Here is a 14,918-nt window from a genome sequence, read left to right on the forward strand (position 1 = left end):
TCATCTAATTAAAATGAAGAAAGTCAAAATGTTGACTTTCATCTAATGGAAAAATCATGTTAGTGGAATTTTGAGGTGTCAAAATTTGGTTTAACCAAACTTGCATGTTTGCCAAATAAACCCCACAAGTTTGAGTGGAATTTTGAGTGTCAAAATTTGGTTAACTCAAACATGCATGCTTGCCACATAATCTCAAACATTTGAGTGGAATTTTAAGTGTCAAGATTTGGTGATCTCAAGTTTGCATGAACATGCAAACTTGACTCTTTAAATAGAGTGATCATGATACTTGGAAGGGATTCTTCATCTTGATGAAAAACCTCTCACAAGCACTCTCTTTCACGTATACAAAATCCCTCCCAAGTTTAGTCACTCACCGGATTCCACAATCCCGTTCTAAGGCCGGAGAATAGTGGAGAAGACACTAGTGGTGGTTCGAAATCGGTTCGTGAGGCAAAAGGAGTTTGAACTACAAAAGGTTAGTATTTAAACTCATTAAGTTTTAATACTTATGAACATGCTAGTCATTTACAATAATTGATGTTCTAAAAGTGCCTAAGATCCAAATTGCTTCCGCATGTGTTATATTAACACCATCACTGAGTTATTGTGCTTTCGTTAAGGATCCTTCTCGGGGTGGTAACTGAGCCTTTGGCGTCGATTTTTGGGTGGTTTGGGCTCGTCGGAGGAACTGGAAACTCGCCAAATCTCTCTCTCTCTCTCTCTCGTATTTTCGTTCTTTTCTCTGTTTGCACGTATTCTGATTAATTCTGGGAGTCGTGGGCCGAAGGCTGAGTGAGGTGTGGCTGTCGTTTCGCGTGGAGTTCATGAAACTCGGCGGTCGCCGAAGAACTCGCGAGTTTTCCGGCGACTGAGATTTTTTTTTTTTTACTTTTTCTTTTTCTTTTTCTTTTTCCCGGGTCGTTACAATTCAGACTAAATCAGCCGAATTGAACTAGACATCATATCAAACTAAATAAAATTGCTCAGACAAAACAATTCACCAAATCAAAACTACAACGAATCAAAGCAACATGTGTAATCTCTTGTAGTTGTGAATCTAGGGCTTACGACATTCAAGCATTGAGTGTGCATCAAACGATCACCAAGGCACGATAGCGATCAATGCTGATAACGAAGGGGGTAGCTAGAGGCAAACTGGTTGAGGTTAAGAATTTGTCCATCAATATAATTAAAATGAAGTCATGGCAAGCTTAGCAAACTTTTCCTTGAATCATTCTTTGAAAGAACATAAATCATCCTTCCATAAACATTTGGTATATGGAACTAAAATCAAAATATTAATTTATTTTCAACCTTGGTAATAAAATTAATTTATGAGGGTAAAAATGGAAAGGTAAAAGTTTTTCTAATTCTAACAAAATTAATTTTTCAAAATTATTAAATTAAAACATATTATGAAAATTAATATAAATCAGCACACACACTTTTTTTTTTCTTCTTTTAATTAAAAGAAAAAAAANTAAAAAAAAAAAAAAAAAAAAAAAAAAAAAGAAAGCAAAACTGAGCCCACTTCTTAAAGCCCTAAATTTGCTCCCCGCCACTTCTTCTTCTTCTTCACCGCGTCTCCTTCTCCGTTTCAGCAGCTCAGTGTCGCCGACATCTCTCTACCGTTCACTGCTGCCACGGGCGTTGTCTTTTTCCCGCTCGTGCCGCTGCAGCCGCCCTCCTAGAAGTTTTGACACTGATTTTCTACCCCCTTGTTATACTGGTATCTCCCAATCTCCATCTATGCTTTTCATCTCATTTGAAAACACATAAATTCCAACTTGTCTTATGAAGCAATGGAGGAATTGTTTAATTCTGCATTTTTTTTTTTTTTTTTAATAACAATAGCTGAATAGCAACGGAAAAAAGAAAAACATCCTTGCGGCAAATTGGAACTGGTTTGTGTTGGGCTGTTCTGTTTCGGACATGAATCAGTCATCCAGTTTTCTTTTAATTCCTAGCTTGATTGACCGAACAACTGAAATTTTATTTATATCTGTATAATTTTAGATTATTGTTGGGAGAAGACATTGCTTTGAGTTTATGGAAATAAGGGTATGAATAGACATATTTTTTATTGGAATACAAATCAATCACTGTGAGAAGTTCGAACGTGATTAAAATATGAGTTCGAACATATAATCTTTGTGTTCTATGAATGTGGATCATTTTTCTTCCATAATGTAAAATTCAACCACTTAATTTAAAATATAATTAAGCCAAAGCAATGAAGGACTAAACTTGTCACAAAAAGATTCTTCCTGTGCCTTATGTATATATATATATACAGACTAGTGGAGAATGTGTTCTAGCTCTGCATAAATTGGCTCTTTCTTAATTAAATGCTAGTAGCTCGTTCTTGTATCGAGTACCCATTGCTATACAACTAGGAAATTGTTAGTCTTTGTTAGCCTGTATTTGTATTTTGTATGGCTTGATTTTTAATCTACAAATAATGAATATTGTGGTTGCAATGCTGAAATAAAATAATCCTAAGTTTGATATTTAGGTCCTTTCGTGTTCATGATAATGGAATTAGTTGCCTATGATCTATGCAAAGTTCACTTGGCTGCAAATGTTACTTGTGTAATTGCTCTTTAATGGGTCAGAGTTGTGAAATAATCTAGAATTATTATTCTCTCGTATTTTTGGATAGAATTTTATAAGTTTAGAGGTCAAGCCTTGATAATGGCCATTGTTGTGGATAGGTTTTAAATGGGTGTATCGGATAAAGATGTGAAGTTCTTAAATGAGGATACAATGGAAGATGATGATCTTAGTAACGAGGATTCGGATTTTGAATCTGAATCTGAATCTGAATCTGGGGAGGAAGAGGAGGAGGTAAAATTGTCTGAACCATCAAAGACTGCAATATATAATGCTGATGGTCTCCTTGATAAGCTTGAAGATATTAGCTGGCCGAAAAACGTGGAATGGATACACAGGCTATGTCTTGATATTGATCAAGAAAAAGAGGTGGATGTGAATGATGATCTAGCTAGAGAACTTGCATTCTATACACAGGCTTTCCAGGGGACGAGAATGGCCCTCGAGAAGTTCCAATCTTTAGGTCTCCCTTTTCTCAGGCCTTCAGACTATTATGCAGAGATGGTGAAGACAGATACTCACATGGGAAAAGTGAAAGGTCGGTTGCTGGCCGAACAGAGGAAGATGGAGGAAGCTGAGGAAAGAAGGAAGGCTAGAGAAGCAAAGAAGTTAGCTAAAGAGATTCAAGCTCAGAAGCTAAAGGAGAGGGCTAAGCAGAAGAAAGAGGAGATTGAATCGGTTAAGAAATGGAGGAAGCAGAGACAAAAGAGTGGTTTTGCTGGAGGTGATAAAGGTGGTGAGATGGAGTTGTCCTTTGAAGATGGAAAGGCGTTCGAGAGATCTGGTGGCAAGAAGAGGCCCGGGGTGTCTCCTGGCGATTGCTCGGGAGGGATGGCGAGACACAGAGACGGAGGAAAAGGGAAAAATCTGAAGAAAAAGAAAGATTTCAGAGATTCCAAGTTCGGATTTGGCGGGAGAAAAAGTTTGAAAAAACAGAACACGGCCGAGACAACAAATGACATTAGGGGATTCAACAACCACAGTTTGTTAAGCAACAAAAGAAGGAAGAGGTCATAGATTAGTGCAGTAATTTGGTTGAAATTTAGCTTTTGGAAATTTTGATTATGTAATCATGGGTGCTTTTGTGATAATCTTAAACTAGAAGATGTAAAAATCTTGAGGCTTATTATTAACTTGTTTTTCTTTTAGTTGTTGTCTTAACATGGAGCCTTAACTCTCGACATGGTTAAAAAGTTCATCACTAACTTACATGTCGTACTAACATGAATCGACCAGACCACACCATGCAAATCAAAGAGAGTTTAAACCTCATTCAAACACCTCACTTAATTATAACACCACATTCAAACTGTATTGTTTAAAATTTCATGATGTTATCTAGTAAACTTTTCATATCTACGTACTCTATAGTAATGAAATTTTCCTTCGTCACTACCCTTTTCAGTATCCAGAGCAACCTATAAGATAATATCATCTACCGTACTTCCCTAGTATATATTCGTTGGACAACTTACTAGTATTTGTTTGTACATTCTTTTCCATCTTTATGGTTATAATACTATGTCATTTAACTATGTTTCAAGACATCCGACTGAAACATCTAATATTTTTTTAGTAAAGTCATTTTTTCAGATAAAATTATGTTAAACCTAAACATGCTCCAAATCATCAATACATCAGGTAGCATTCATATTTCATGTCTAATAATTATAACATGATATAGAAACATCATATATTATATTTCATAGGACATGCCTGACGGTGACGCGACATTTGCGGTAAGGCCATGGAATACTCTAAGCCTACCTTTTTCTAACAATAAAATGGCTGATACATGCATGTTTGGGTACTTGATTAACAAAGTTTAGAAATAAATATGTTATCGCCCTAATTAGTGACTTGTGTATAAATGGCTTCCCTGCTACAAATCAGAATTCAATTGATCTTCGTCACTGTGAAACCAAATTGTAAGCCAAGAATTCTCTCTTTCTCGTTTATCTGATTTCATGATTCTTTCTCGTTTCTTGATCGGTCTTAGATTTTGAACTCTGCCTTGATTTTGACTTTATTTCTCTCTTATTTGTTATTGTCGTGATCGATTACAAGTTATTGACGCTGTCCGTCTCTATAGGCTTCTATTAATCTTCAGGCTCCATTTCTGATGGATTTTTGTAGTTTCGTTGCTGCGACGTTCAGATCTTTGGATTTTCTTCTCGACTACTCGTTTGTTTCGGACATTTTTCTCAATTGCATCTTTCAATGATCTGAAATGAAACATTAGGACAGTCCCTTTAAATATCTCTATATTTATACGAAGAAGTTAATGACGGCGAAGAATTTATGATTTCCATTTTATTATTTCTCCCCATCTAGTCCTATTCGAAAAGGCTGGGATATTCGTTGTATCCGTTTGTGTTTAATTGTTTGTTGCGTTTCGTATTTGCTAATGGTAGTTTAAAGCTTTCGATTATTTATTAGCCTTTTACAGATCATAAACGGTGGAGTATATACAACAATCCTCCAAAATACTGGAGTTTCTGCCTACTGCCTAAATCAACAATTTGCAATCAAGTTTTTTGCAAAACGTATCTTTAAACATTAATCGGATTTCAGATATTTAGTTTTTTGTTTCCTGTGACAATGAGCTCTCCCGTTCCCTGCTTACACAACTGGCTAGTAGTAACTATTTGTATTCTATGATTTTCTAAAACTTATCTTACTTGTATAGGATCTCTTGTTGAGGATATAAGTGAAAAGGGGGAACTAATTGCGAGCAGAGAAAATGTCCTTCGGCAATGGAGTGAAATCCTGTGCACAGCTGCTGAAGTCTTCATAACCATTGTTGGTGAAATCAGGTTTCCTTACCTTGTTAGCCATGATGCAGATTTACTTCAACTTATGTTTTACAATTCCTGCATATGCTTGTTAGTTGCAATAATCTTTCTGAAATTCATAAGAGTGTAGTTATAGCATACTCTGACATGATTGTAAATAAGGAAACAAGCAAACCATTAATTAAAAATAAGTGATGTGAAAGAAATTGCACAACAATGACAGTAATAAAAAGGACTCATTGAAGCAATGAACATCGCCGAAGATCTATGCGTGGGAGAAGATTAAAGCATCGAACACCATGGAGTTCTAAGAAAATAAATCTGAACAGGATAACAAGTTCCTACGAACAAGTATTTATGGATAGCTCTGCTAAAATGGCTAAGTAAGACCTTCAGCAGGTTGTGATATAGGCTTTTTTGCCTATTATTACTTGGGCCTTCCTCTTGGTAACGTTCCTGTAAGTTTTTTGTTTCTGAGATCTAGTTGTGGAAAAGGTCAAAAAATGCTTCTCCTCGTGGAAGGGGAGTTTTTTTTTTTTTTCCTTCTTTCTAACGGAAGTAGTCAAACTTTATCTTATCTGGTTTGTTTTTAGTGGAATCTCAACTTTCTTGCTCCATTTGTTTAGGGTTCTCGTTTTGTTCAACAAGAGACTAGAAAAGCTTATAAGTGACTTCTTACGAGAAGGGGTTGATGAGGTTCGAACATTGCTTTACTCAAGTGGGAGGTTGTGGCCAAGCTGTTCGATCTTGGGCATTTAGATATTGGTAATTTGAGGGATCAAAACGAAGTCTTGTTGGTTAAATGGTTGTGGTGCTTTCCTTGGGGGACTGCACCTTGTGGCATATGACTATTGTGATACTGTATACGAAGTCTTGTTGATGTTTACTTCCCCTGAAAATCATGGATAGAACAAATTTCTAATTTTCTAGTCAATGAAGGATACTGTATGCTTTCATATTGGTATATTTTTTAAAAATGTATATTCTAGTAAACGTGTCCTTGCTGCATCTATGTCCTAGTATCTTAGAAGGCGATGTGTTTCATCGATAATTGTCTGTTCATTTCTACTAATTCATAGGGTTCATATATATGAATCAAGGTTTTTAAATCCTAAAAATGATGGTTTTGTGGCACAGCTAATCGAGGGTTTCACTCAAACTGGTGTGAAGAGAATGGGAGGACATGCACATGGACACGATGAACCCTACTATTTGCACGCAAAGCACATGTACAACTTGGATAGGATGAAAAATCAGAAGTTGAGCATGAGGCTTGGAGTTTTCACTGCATTCAGCATAGGTGTGGGCGTTCCAATCTATGCAGTCATGTTTCAGCAAAAGAAGACGGCCTCTGTATGATATTCTTCCCTCAAACAATGTGTGCAACCCAATAAGAAACATCGGTTGCACCTAAGTCAGTCGTGGAATCCCGTGTGAATCAGCAAGGATCACCTTGNTTCTCCCCCGGATGAACCATATAGCCAAGAGAAACCATGAACCAGAATAGAAGAACTTGCCTCTTCTCTCCTCTCCTTGGTTTTATCTATAAACCCTCATTTCAAATGCGGGATAGATACTCAGAAAGTCGATTCTGTTTTCCTCAATAAGTCTTTTCATCATAATTTCGTTATATTCCACATTTTGATCCAATCTATTTTACTACCCAAAGATTTTTTATTGTTTGGGTTCGTTCGTTCATTCATTCCTTCCCTCCATTTTTATTTAGTTTGCCCCTAACCATTTTCTTTATATCAGGGAATATGATATGTTGTATGGTTGGAGGAAATGATAACCTTGTAGATTTTCTGTAGTTTCTCTTAAGCTAATTTATCCCTTCCTTTTGTTTTACAAATGTTTCATTTATTTCAACTTATATATTTTAAGATATTATCACCTTTTAGAGGAAGTAGAGTTATAGTTAAGAATTGAACTTGTTCATGTTGTGAGAGCGATCTTGAAGATAGGTGACTCAAAAGGTTAGTGTCTATACAAATACCACAACACGGTGCACCTCTTTTTTCGATGCTTAATCATAACAATTATATATTGAGTTACTTTTTGAGAATTTTTCTAAGAAGCATGTGAGTGAATACAACAAAATATGTTTAAAAAGAATCAGTGCTACAAACGAAAGAATCAGTGCTACAAACGAAACTAAGCAGAGCATTACATAAAAAAATAAAACATGCAGAAAGAATCAGTGCTAGAAAGGAAACTAAGGATTAAAATTTTATTTTTTTATTAATCAATAATCTAATTTTATCTTCCCATACACATGGCATTGAGACATGATTCACCATGGTTCCTTATTTTAAAATTTAACAATTTAATTTTTATTATTGAAATAAATTAAAATTCTTTTTTATATTAAAAAATATGGAAAGATGGAGAATTCAAAAAACATATTTGAATAAAAATTATTTGAATGCGGAATTTTGTAGAAAAAAGAACGCGTGTTAGCATCCTAATTACCATTTGGCTCAACACGATGAGTAGGGTTTTATTCTACAAATTGAAACACAGCAAAGCCGGAGCAACAGATTTTCTCCCGCCACCACCGCCCTCCTTCCGCAACAATCTTCTTCTTCTTCTTCTTCTTCTTCTTCTTCTCCTTCTTCATTCCGGTTAGGCTCCCCATTTATGCTTTCAACTGTTCTGCTTAATTGTGTTATTCAGCCTTTACCTCCATCTGAATTGAGGCTTTCATAGTTTCTTTTGGTTGGTTTGATTTCAGAAACCGTCGATGTTCAATTGCAAAAACATATTTGCACGCACTCAAACTATTAGGAACTGGTCTAGATGCAATTTCAATTCTGCTTCTTCTTCTTCTTCTTCTTCTTCTTCTTCTTCTTCTTCTTTCAAATTCGAAACCGGAAATTATTATTCTGTTCTTCAGTCCTCTAGTTTTCAGCATTGGTTCAAAAATTGGAAAGAACTTCGGAAGCATAAGTTAACAGCAAGTACTTTTGCTGGGGCTATTGGGTTTTGGCCTCGTCGAAGGGCACAGTTGTGGTTAGAGAAACTTGGGGCAATTGACCAGTTTTCTGGTAATCTTGCAACTTGTTGGAGTAACATGAAAGAAGAAGAGGCCCTTGAGCGATATAAGCTGATTACAGGGAACTCTGTTTTGTTTCCTGAGTTTCAAGTCTATGAGAAAGGAAACTCTGAATATGATTGGTTAGCTGCTTCACCTGATGGTGCAATTGACAAGATGGTCTATGGATTGCCCTCACGAGGTGTGTTGGAGATTAAGTGCCCATTTTTTGATGGTGATATGGCAAAGGCTTCACCATGGTCTCGAGTTCCTCTTTACTGTATTCCTCAGGCTCAAGGTTTGATGGAAATAATGGATAGAGATTGGATGGATTTTTATGTTTGGACTCCTAAAGGTAGTAGTTTGTTTAGATTGTACCGAGATGCCGAATATTGGGAGGTTTTGAAAATTGCTTTGTACGATTTTTGGTGGAAGCATGTTCAACCAGCAAGAGAGATGTGTAGTAAATATTCCATTACAAATCCCCTCATTGAGCTGAAGTCTCTTAGGCCATCACCCAAGCATGAGTTGTGCAGTTATATAGTTTGTGAAAGCAAACGGGTTGTTGATAATTCTGAGTTGCTCTTGCGTGAATTTAATGGAAGACTTCAAACCTGATGATTTCCAAATATTTAGTTCAATGGCTGAAATTGTATTTAGGAATCTGGTATTTAGAGTTTTAGAGCCTGAAGGAGTTCTTGTTAACATCAAAAGCCGGGGACCAAATGGAAACATTGGCAAAGCAAGCACAGTTTGGCTTTGACTCGACATCCTACTTTGCTTTCTTGTCGAGAGGGTTCCTATCACAACCTAATGTTGGCCCCTGGCCACCACACTAGGAAAGTTAACGATTTGCAAGTATTGCCTAGACCTGCTCCGAACATGCCGTGGCACATGTCACACTCCCATTCTCTCTTCATTGGAACGCAAGGACATGGTAGCAGCGGTTAGCTTCACTGTACAGCATGAAGGCCAAAGGGCCGGGGGAAGTAAGCTTGATGGCTTTCTGTTTGAAGTCTACTGACTTAAAAAATCTCATGGTTACTTTTTCCCTATTCTGTTAAAAATTCTGTGTGGCAATAGAGTGGAGACGATCTCCATGTTTGGTAATGGGTTTTCTGAAAGTTGCCCTGTTGGAGCTTGGATGAGGTATCAGTTTCAAGTAAGATTTTGTTTCATTTTGTGCCCAGATTGTATTTCATTTATTTATTTATTTATTTTAAATGTTCTATAAGATCATTTGTTCACATAATCTTAAACGTTCACTATTTCATTCAACTGCATGTTCTGTTACTGAGTCTGAGTATGGAGTTTGTTCTGCACCCGTATTTCCCAATGGTGGATTTTTATCTTCTATGATCTTTTATGGTAATTGGGCATAATTCTTCTTCAGTTGATCAAAAGAGAGTTAGGTTTGAAACTCTTTTGTGTCTGAACAGGCCTCACTCTTTGTCATCAATTGGATTGCTTGAAGAGTATTGTCCAACGTTATACTGATCTTGGTTTTCAGTTTATGCGGCCTTTTTCAGCTGCTCAAATAAGAATAGTTCCTCTTGAAGTTTTACGGATATGCATGTCAACGACATTGTTTTTGATGCAGTTGTTGTTCCAATAGAAAAGCAAGGATTCTTTGGATCAACACTATCAAATCTACTATTTGGAGAGACTTTGGTATGAGAGGAACTCAAGGATCTTTGGTAGCTAAAGCTTGTAATACTCGTGGTAAGAAAGCTTCGTGTAGCTCCTTGGTAAGGTTCTTTCTAAGGAACCCTTGGTAAGGTTCTTTCTAGGGTTCCTTATTCCAGTTGCAAAGCTAAAAAAAGCCTTTCTCCTTGCTTCTTATCTTAGAAAACAATCATAAAAAACAGGTCCAAAAGGAACTAAAAGTGAAACAAGAATCTATGGTAAGATTATAAGATATGAGTGGAGTAGTGACTAAAAATGATTATTTTTATTTTTTTGGATTGTGAATTATGATTGATCTTCAGTTCAATGAAACTTCTTAAAAACTATTCCATTCAGGATATTATTTCTGGTGGACTACGATTTTGTATGATGGAGGAAGTCAGATTGTTTATCTATATATTATTGTTTGTGGGAGTTACCTTGTAGTGTAAATTCCTTAGAGAGCTTGGTACAGGGTTTAGTTTGCCTTTTGCTTCGAATCATATTAGAGATGTTTCGTACTTGTTTCTTGGTCTAATGGTAGCAGTCTTGATCAGGTTATTGTCTTGTTTCTCGTTTTTTTTCTCGTTTTGTTGGTTTGGTTCAGTTTGTTTCCACCTCTACCATCATCCAAACGCAAAACAATTGTTGTATTATCGAATATTTAGACCACAGAACTCGTGAAACTTCTACCATTTTTTGTTCTAAAAAATGTAAATTATCTTTAGTTGCACTAAATTCGCCATTGACTCTAGATTGACGAACATGATAGGTGCCTTAGTTGTACTACAACTTTTGCCATCAACAACTTTCTACGACAGAAAAATAAGAACAAATTTTTTTATATACCTAGTCATAAATCATAAATGTATTGAAGTATTTCTTTCTACTTTATTTTTGGATTATTATTTTCTGTATGAAGTTAAGGTCCACAAATTTTATAGAGATCAAAAGCTTTAATACTATATGATATCGGAGACAATAAAAGAATCGGACAAGAAATCCCTTGTAAATTATCATTAACTCAAAGGACTATGTTAGATATGGATTACCTTTAGGTCAATCATGTAGAAATATAGAATAATTTCCACACTCCTACGTTGAATCCCTCCACAAGTTTGATTTCCCTTGTTTGAAAATGAGCCTAGAGTCACATTTTCTCAAACAAAATGGTACTCCATCTCAATATGTTTTATGTGAGCATGGAACAATGGATAATGCACAGGTAGAAAGCATAGAAGTTGCCACCGAAGATCTGGGGTTGTTGTTGATGGCGCTCGAAGGAGAATCTATTGTGCATATCGATGGAGTTGGGAGAAGTTAACGTGGAGTAAGTTTAAGAGAATTGTTAACATTTATTAACTTGTGGAACAAATTTATGAAAATGGTTAGTGCTTTTCTTAGAGAATTGTTAGCCGTTACTAACTTATGGAGCTAGGAAAATGGTGAGTGCTTTCTCCCCTATAAATATTCACAACAACAAATCAAATTGAAAAGTACAATATCTTAGGTTTTTTAGTATATAAAGTAACTCTCCCTTCAAGTTATTCTTTTTTGCTTCGGTTACTTGTTTTGGTGTGTATCAATTGAAGGTGAACACCATCTGGTATTAGAGTAAGATATCGAGACAAATGTCGTCACCACAAAAAATTGCAGGAGGAGATGTGACAACACTAAAAAGTAGAAAGGAGGGGAGTGTAACACTCTAGGGCCTGTTACTCACGAAGAGTATTATGTAGCATGGTAGATAAAAACGTGTGTTAATTTATAGGCACAAGGTGTGTGGATGCCATCGAGCATGGTGATAACGTCAAGGAATGTAAGGATAGGGTAACTCATGCTATCATCTACCAAGTAGTTCTGGAGGACGTACTTCTCATGTTGGCAGAGGTAGCATGGGAGACGTTGCAATGCGTATGAGTGTGGAATGGGTCAAGGAAGCAAGGTGTAGACCTTGAAGAGCAATTTTGAGGTTATCTGCATTAGGATAGTGAGTCGATGGACGACTTTTCCATGAAGTTGACAATGATCGTCATCAACATCTGTTCATTAGGCGACAAGGTGAAGGAGATCTTTATCATCAAGAAGTTCCTTTGAGCTATTCCCCTGAGATTCATTCAAATTGTTACCTCCATTGAGCAACAGTAAAATGGTGTGGTTGAGAGAAGAAAATGTACCATAATGAATACTGCAAGAAACTTACTCAAAATCATGCAAGTCCCGACAGTTTTTTAGGGCGAGACAATACGACATGCAGTTTATCTTCTAAATTGTTTGGTGACGAAGACCTTGGGCACTCGTGCCCTTTATTAAGTATGGTTTGATAAGAAACCTCACTTCGAGCATCTAATAGTTCTTGACTATGTAGCACATGTTTAGACTGCAAGGCCATATATCAAGAAACTTGATGATAGAAGCCAAAAGATGGTGTACTTAGGTGTAGAGGATAAGATGAAGGCGCATAGACTATATGATCCTCAACATGAGAAATTTTTTGTGAGTATAGATGTCGTATTTGAAGAAGAGAATAAGTGAGATTGATGCAGCATCGACGATAACAAACAAACTGTTGCAGAGTTTACTGTTCTAGAAGATGAGGGAGATGTGGCAGATTTAGAAAGCGCACTAACACCAATACCAACTAGTTCACACATGTCATCATTGGTGACACGAAAAGGTGAACCAAAGCATAAGATGGTGTCAAGTTAGAAGAGTTGGATCCACAACCGATGATGAACCAAAGAAATTTCGTTCCCTCACTGAAGTTTATGTAGATACATTCGAAGAAGAGTTGGATCTAGATGAGCTAGTATTGTTTGCTATCGAGGAGCCAACAACTTACCATGAGGGAGCAACTGAGACGACATGGTAGGAGGCCATGAAAAAAGAGCTTGAAGTTATTAAGAAAAAACAAGACGTGGGCCATCACTGACTTATCACTTGATCACAAGGCTATCGATTTGAAGTGGATGTTTAAGCTACAGAAGAATAAGGGAATGTCATCAATCACAAAACCAGACTCATGACAAATGGATATGTGCATTTTCAAGAAGTTGATTTTAAGGTTTTCGCGTTGGTGGCTGGACTTGACATTTTAAGGTTGATTCTTGCTCTCACAACTTAACATGGGTGGGAGGTCCATCAATTGGATAACAAATCAGCGTTTTTAGATGGTGACCTCAAAGAAAAAGTGTATGGTACCCAACTTGAAGGTTTATGGCAAGCGCAAGTGCATGGAACATACACTTGGACAAAGTTTGAAGAGTCTCAATTTCATGAAGTACTCGCAAGAGAAAACAAGCTACAAACTCATTGTTGGCTTATATGTCGATGACTTGATAGTCACTAGTATAAATGTGGAAGGCATCAAAGAGTTTAAGAAGCAAATGATTAAAGAATTTTAGATGATTCACCTCAAGTTACTCACACACTACCTCTGATATTGAGGTGGACTAGAAGAAAGATTGCATCAGCTAAATCAATCAACATATGCAACAATTTAAGATGGTAGAGAGCAACTCGACCAAGTATCCCATGGAAGCAAAGTTACAACTAAAAAAAAAAACTTTTAAGGAAGTTTGGTGAATCCTAACGAGTATAGGGCCGTCATCAACCGTTTGAGGGACTTGACTCATATTCGTCCAGATCTTTCATATGTTGTCGGAATGGTGAATAGGTACATGAAGAAGCTTATATGAAACATCATTAAGTGATCAAGAACATTCTCCGTTGTGAATGGAACCACAAACTATGTGCTAAAGTATTAAAGAACGTGAGGACCTAAAGAACTAGTGAGTCTTACTTATATTGATTTAGTCAAGGACATCCACAAAAGAAAAAAAAAAATTGGAGGAATAACATTTTAACTCAACAAAAATTTGATGACTTGGCAATCTTAAAAGCAGTGAATTGTGACACTATCTTCTTGTGTGAGGCTGAGTTCATGTCAGCAATTGCAATGTCATGCCAAGTTTTGTGATTGAGAAATTTGTTGAGAAAAGTGATTGGAAGTGAGCTAAATGCAGTAACTCTCTATGTCGACAATAAATCTACGATTGCATTGATGAAAAATCCGATATTTCACGAATGCAGCAAACATATTGACACTCACTTCCACTTCATTCATGAGTGTATCAAAAGTGATAGATTATTGTGGAGTTTATACACACCATAGAGCAACGTGCAGATATTCTCATCAAGGCCTTATCATGACTTAAATTTGCAAAGATGTAGTTACTCAGAACCTCAAACAAAATCAAAATTATGGAAGAGATTGCCGAGTCAGTAAAACAAATTATTAACTTGTGGGGCAAATTTAGGAAAAGGGCTAGTGATTTCTTTGAGACGATTGTTATTAGTTATTAACTTGTGAAAACCGAAGAAGTAGTGGAGAAGTCCAAAATCCTTGATAGCTTATTTTGTATCTTAATTAAGAGTGTTATTGACCAAGAAATTATTACCGAGAAACTTAGATTCAGACTACCTTAATGATAAAATATCTCAAGCAAGAACACTTCACAAACAAGATTGATCATATCAAGTTTGAATGATTCTAAACATGCAACCTAAACTATATAGAGTTGCAAAGAAATTTAGCCATGGACTAAAGGAGAGTACAAATGCTTTTTTTGCTACATTTTTCAAGTCTACTTTACAAAGACAACGTATATGACTTTGTATAGTTTCAAAATGAGAACCTTTGGCCTTCCATGAGGTATTTCCAGAGTTGGTAACATTCATATTTTATGATCATAATTAACCACTATATATATTTTGTGACGCCCCGTTAGGTTTAATATATATATATA

The 14,918-nt window shown here is 36.3% G+C and overlaps 2 protein-coding genes and 1 pseudogene across 2 annotated transcripts; all 3 read left to right on the forward strand.

Annotated features, from left to right (window-relative positions):
• The first annotated feature begins 1,523 nt into the window (after nucleotides 1–1,523).
• Nucleotides 1,524–3,764, forward strand: LOC111785994 (probable rRNA-processing protein EBP2 homolog). Its single transcript, XM_023666353.1, has 2 exons — nucleotides 1,524–1,732; nucleotides 2,718–3,764. The coding sequence occupies exon 2, from the start codon at nucleotides 2,725–2,727 to the stop codon at nucleotides 3,631–3,633; it is 909 nt and encodes a 302-aa protein (XP_023522121.1). The 5' UTR covers nucleotides 1,524–1,732; nucleotides 2,718–2,724; the 3' UTR covers nucleotides 3,634–3,764.
• A 1,542-nt stretch (nucleotides 3,765–5,306) lies between these two features.
• On the forward strand, nucleotides 5,307–6,861 carry LOC111788881 (annotated as a pseudogene).
• Nucleotides 6,862–7,923: 1,062 nt separating this feature from the next.
• On the forward strand, nucleotides 7,924–10,466 carry LOC111787663. The gene is made up of 3 exons (XM_023667681.1): nucleotides 7,924–8,021; nucleotides 8,230–9,607; nucleotides 9,885–10,466. Exon 2 carries the CDS (start codon nucleotides 8,485–8,487, stop codon nucleotides 9,061–9,063), a length of 579 nt encoding a protein of 192 aa, XP_023523449.1. The 5' UTR covers nucleotides 7,924–8,021; nucleotides 8,230–8,484; the 3' UTR covers nucleotides 9,064–9,607; nucleotides 9,885–10,466.
• Nucleotides 10,467–14,918: the final 4,452 nt, after the last annotated feature.

The sequence above is a fragment of the Cucurbita pepo genome, chromosome LG02, assembly GCF_002806865.2.
Source record: "Cucurbita pepo subsp. pepo cultivar mu-cu-16 chromosome LG02, ASM280686v2, whole genome shotgun sequence".
Lineage (NCBI taxonomy): Eukaryota > Viridiplantae > Streptophyta > Magnoliopsida > Cucurbitales > Cucurbitaceae > Cucurbita > Cucurbita pepo.

Coding starts and splice junctions, on each gene's coding strand:
- LOC111787663 (XM_023667681.1), top strand. CDS start 8,485: ATGAAAGAAGAAGAGGCCCTTGAGCGATATAAGCTGATTACAGGGAAC.
- LOC111785994 (XM_023666353.1), top strand. CDS start 2,725: ATGGGTGTATCGGATAAAGATGTGAAGTTCTTAAATGAGGATACAATG.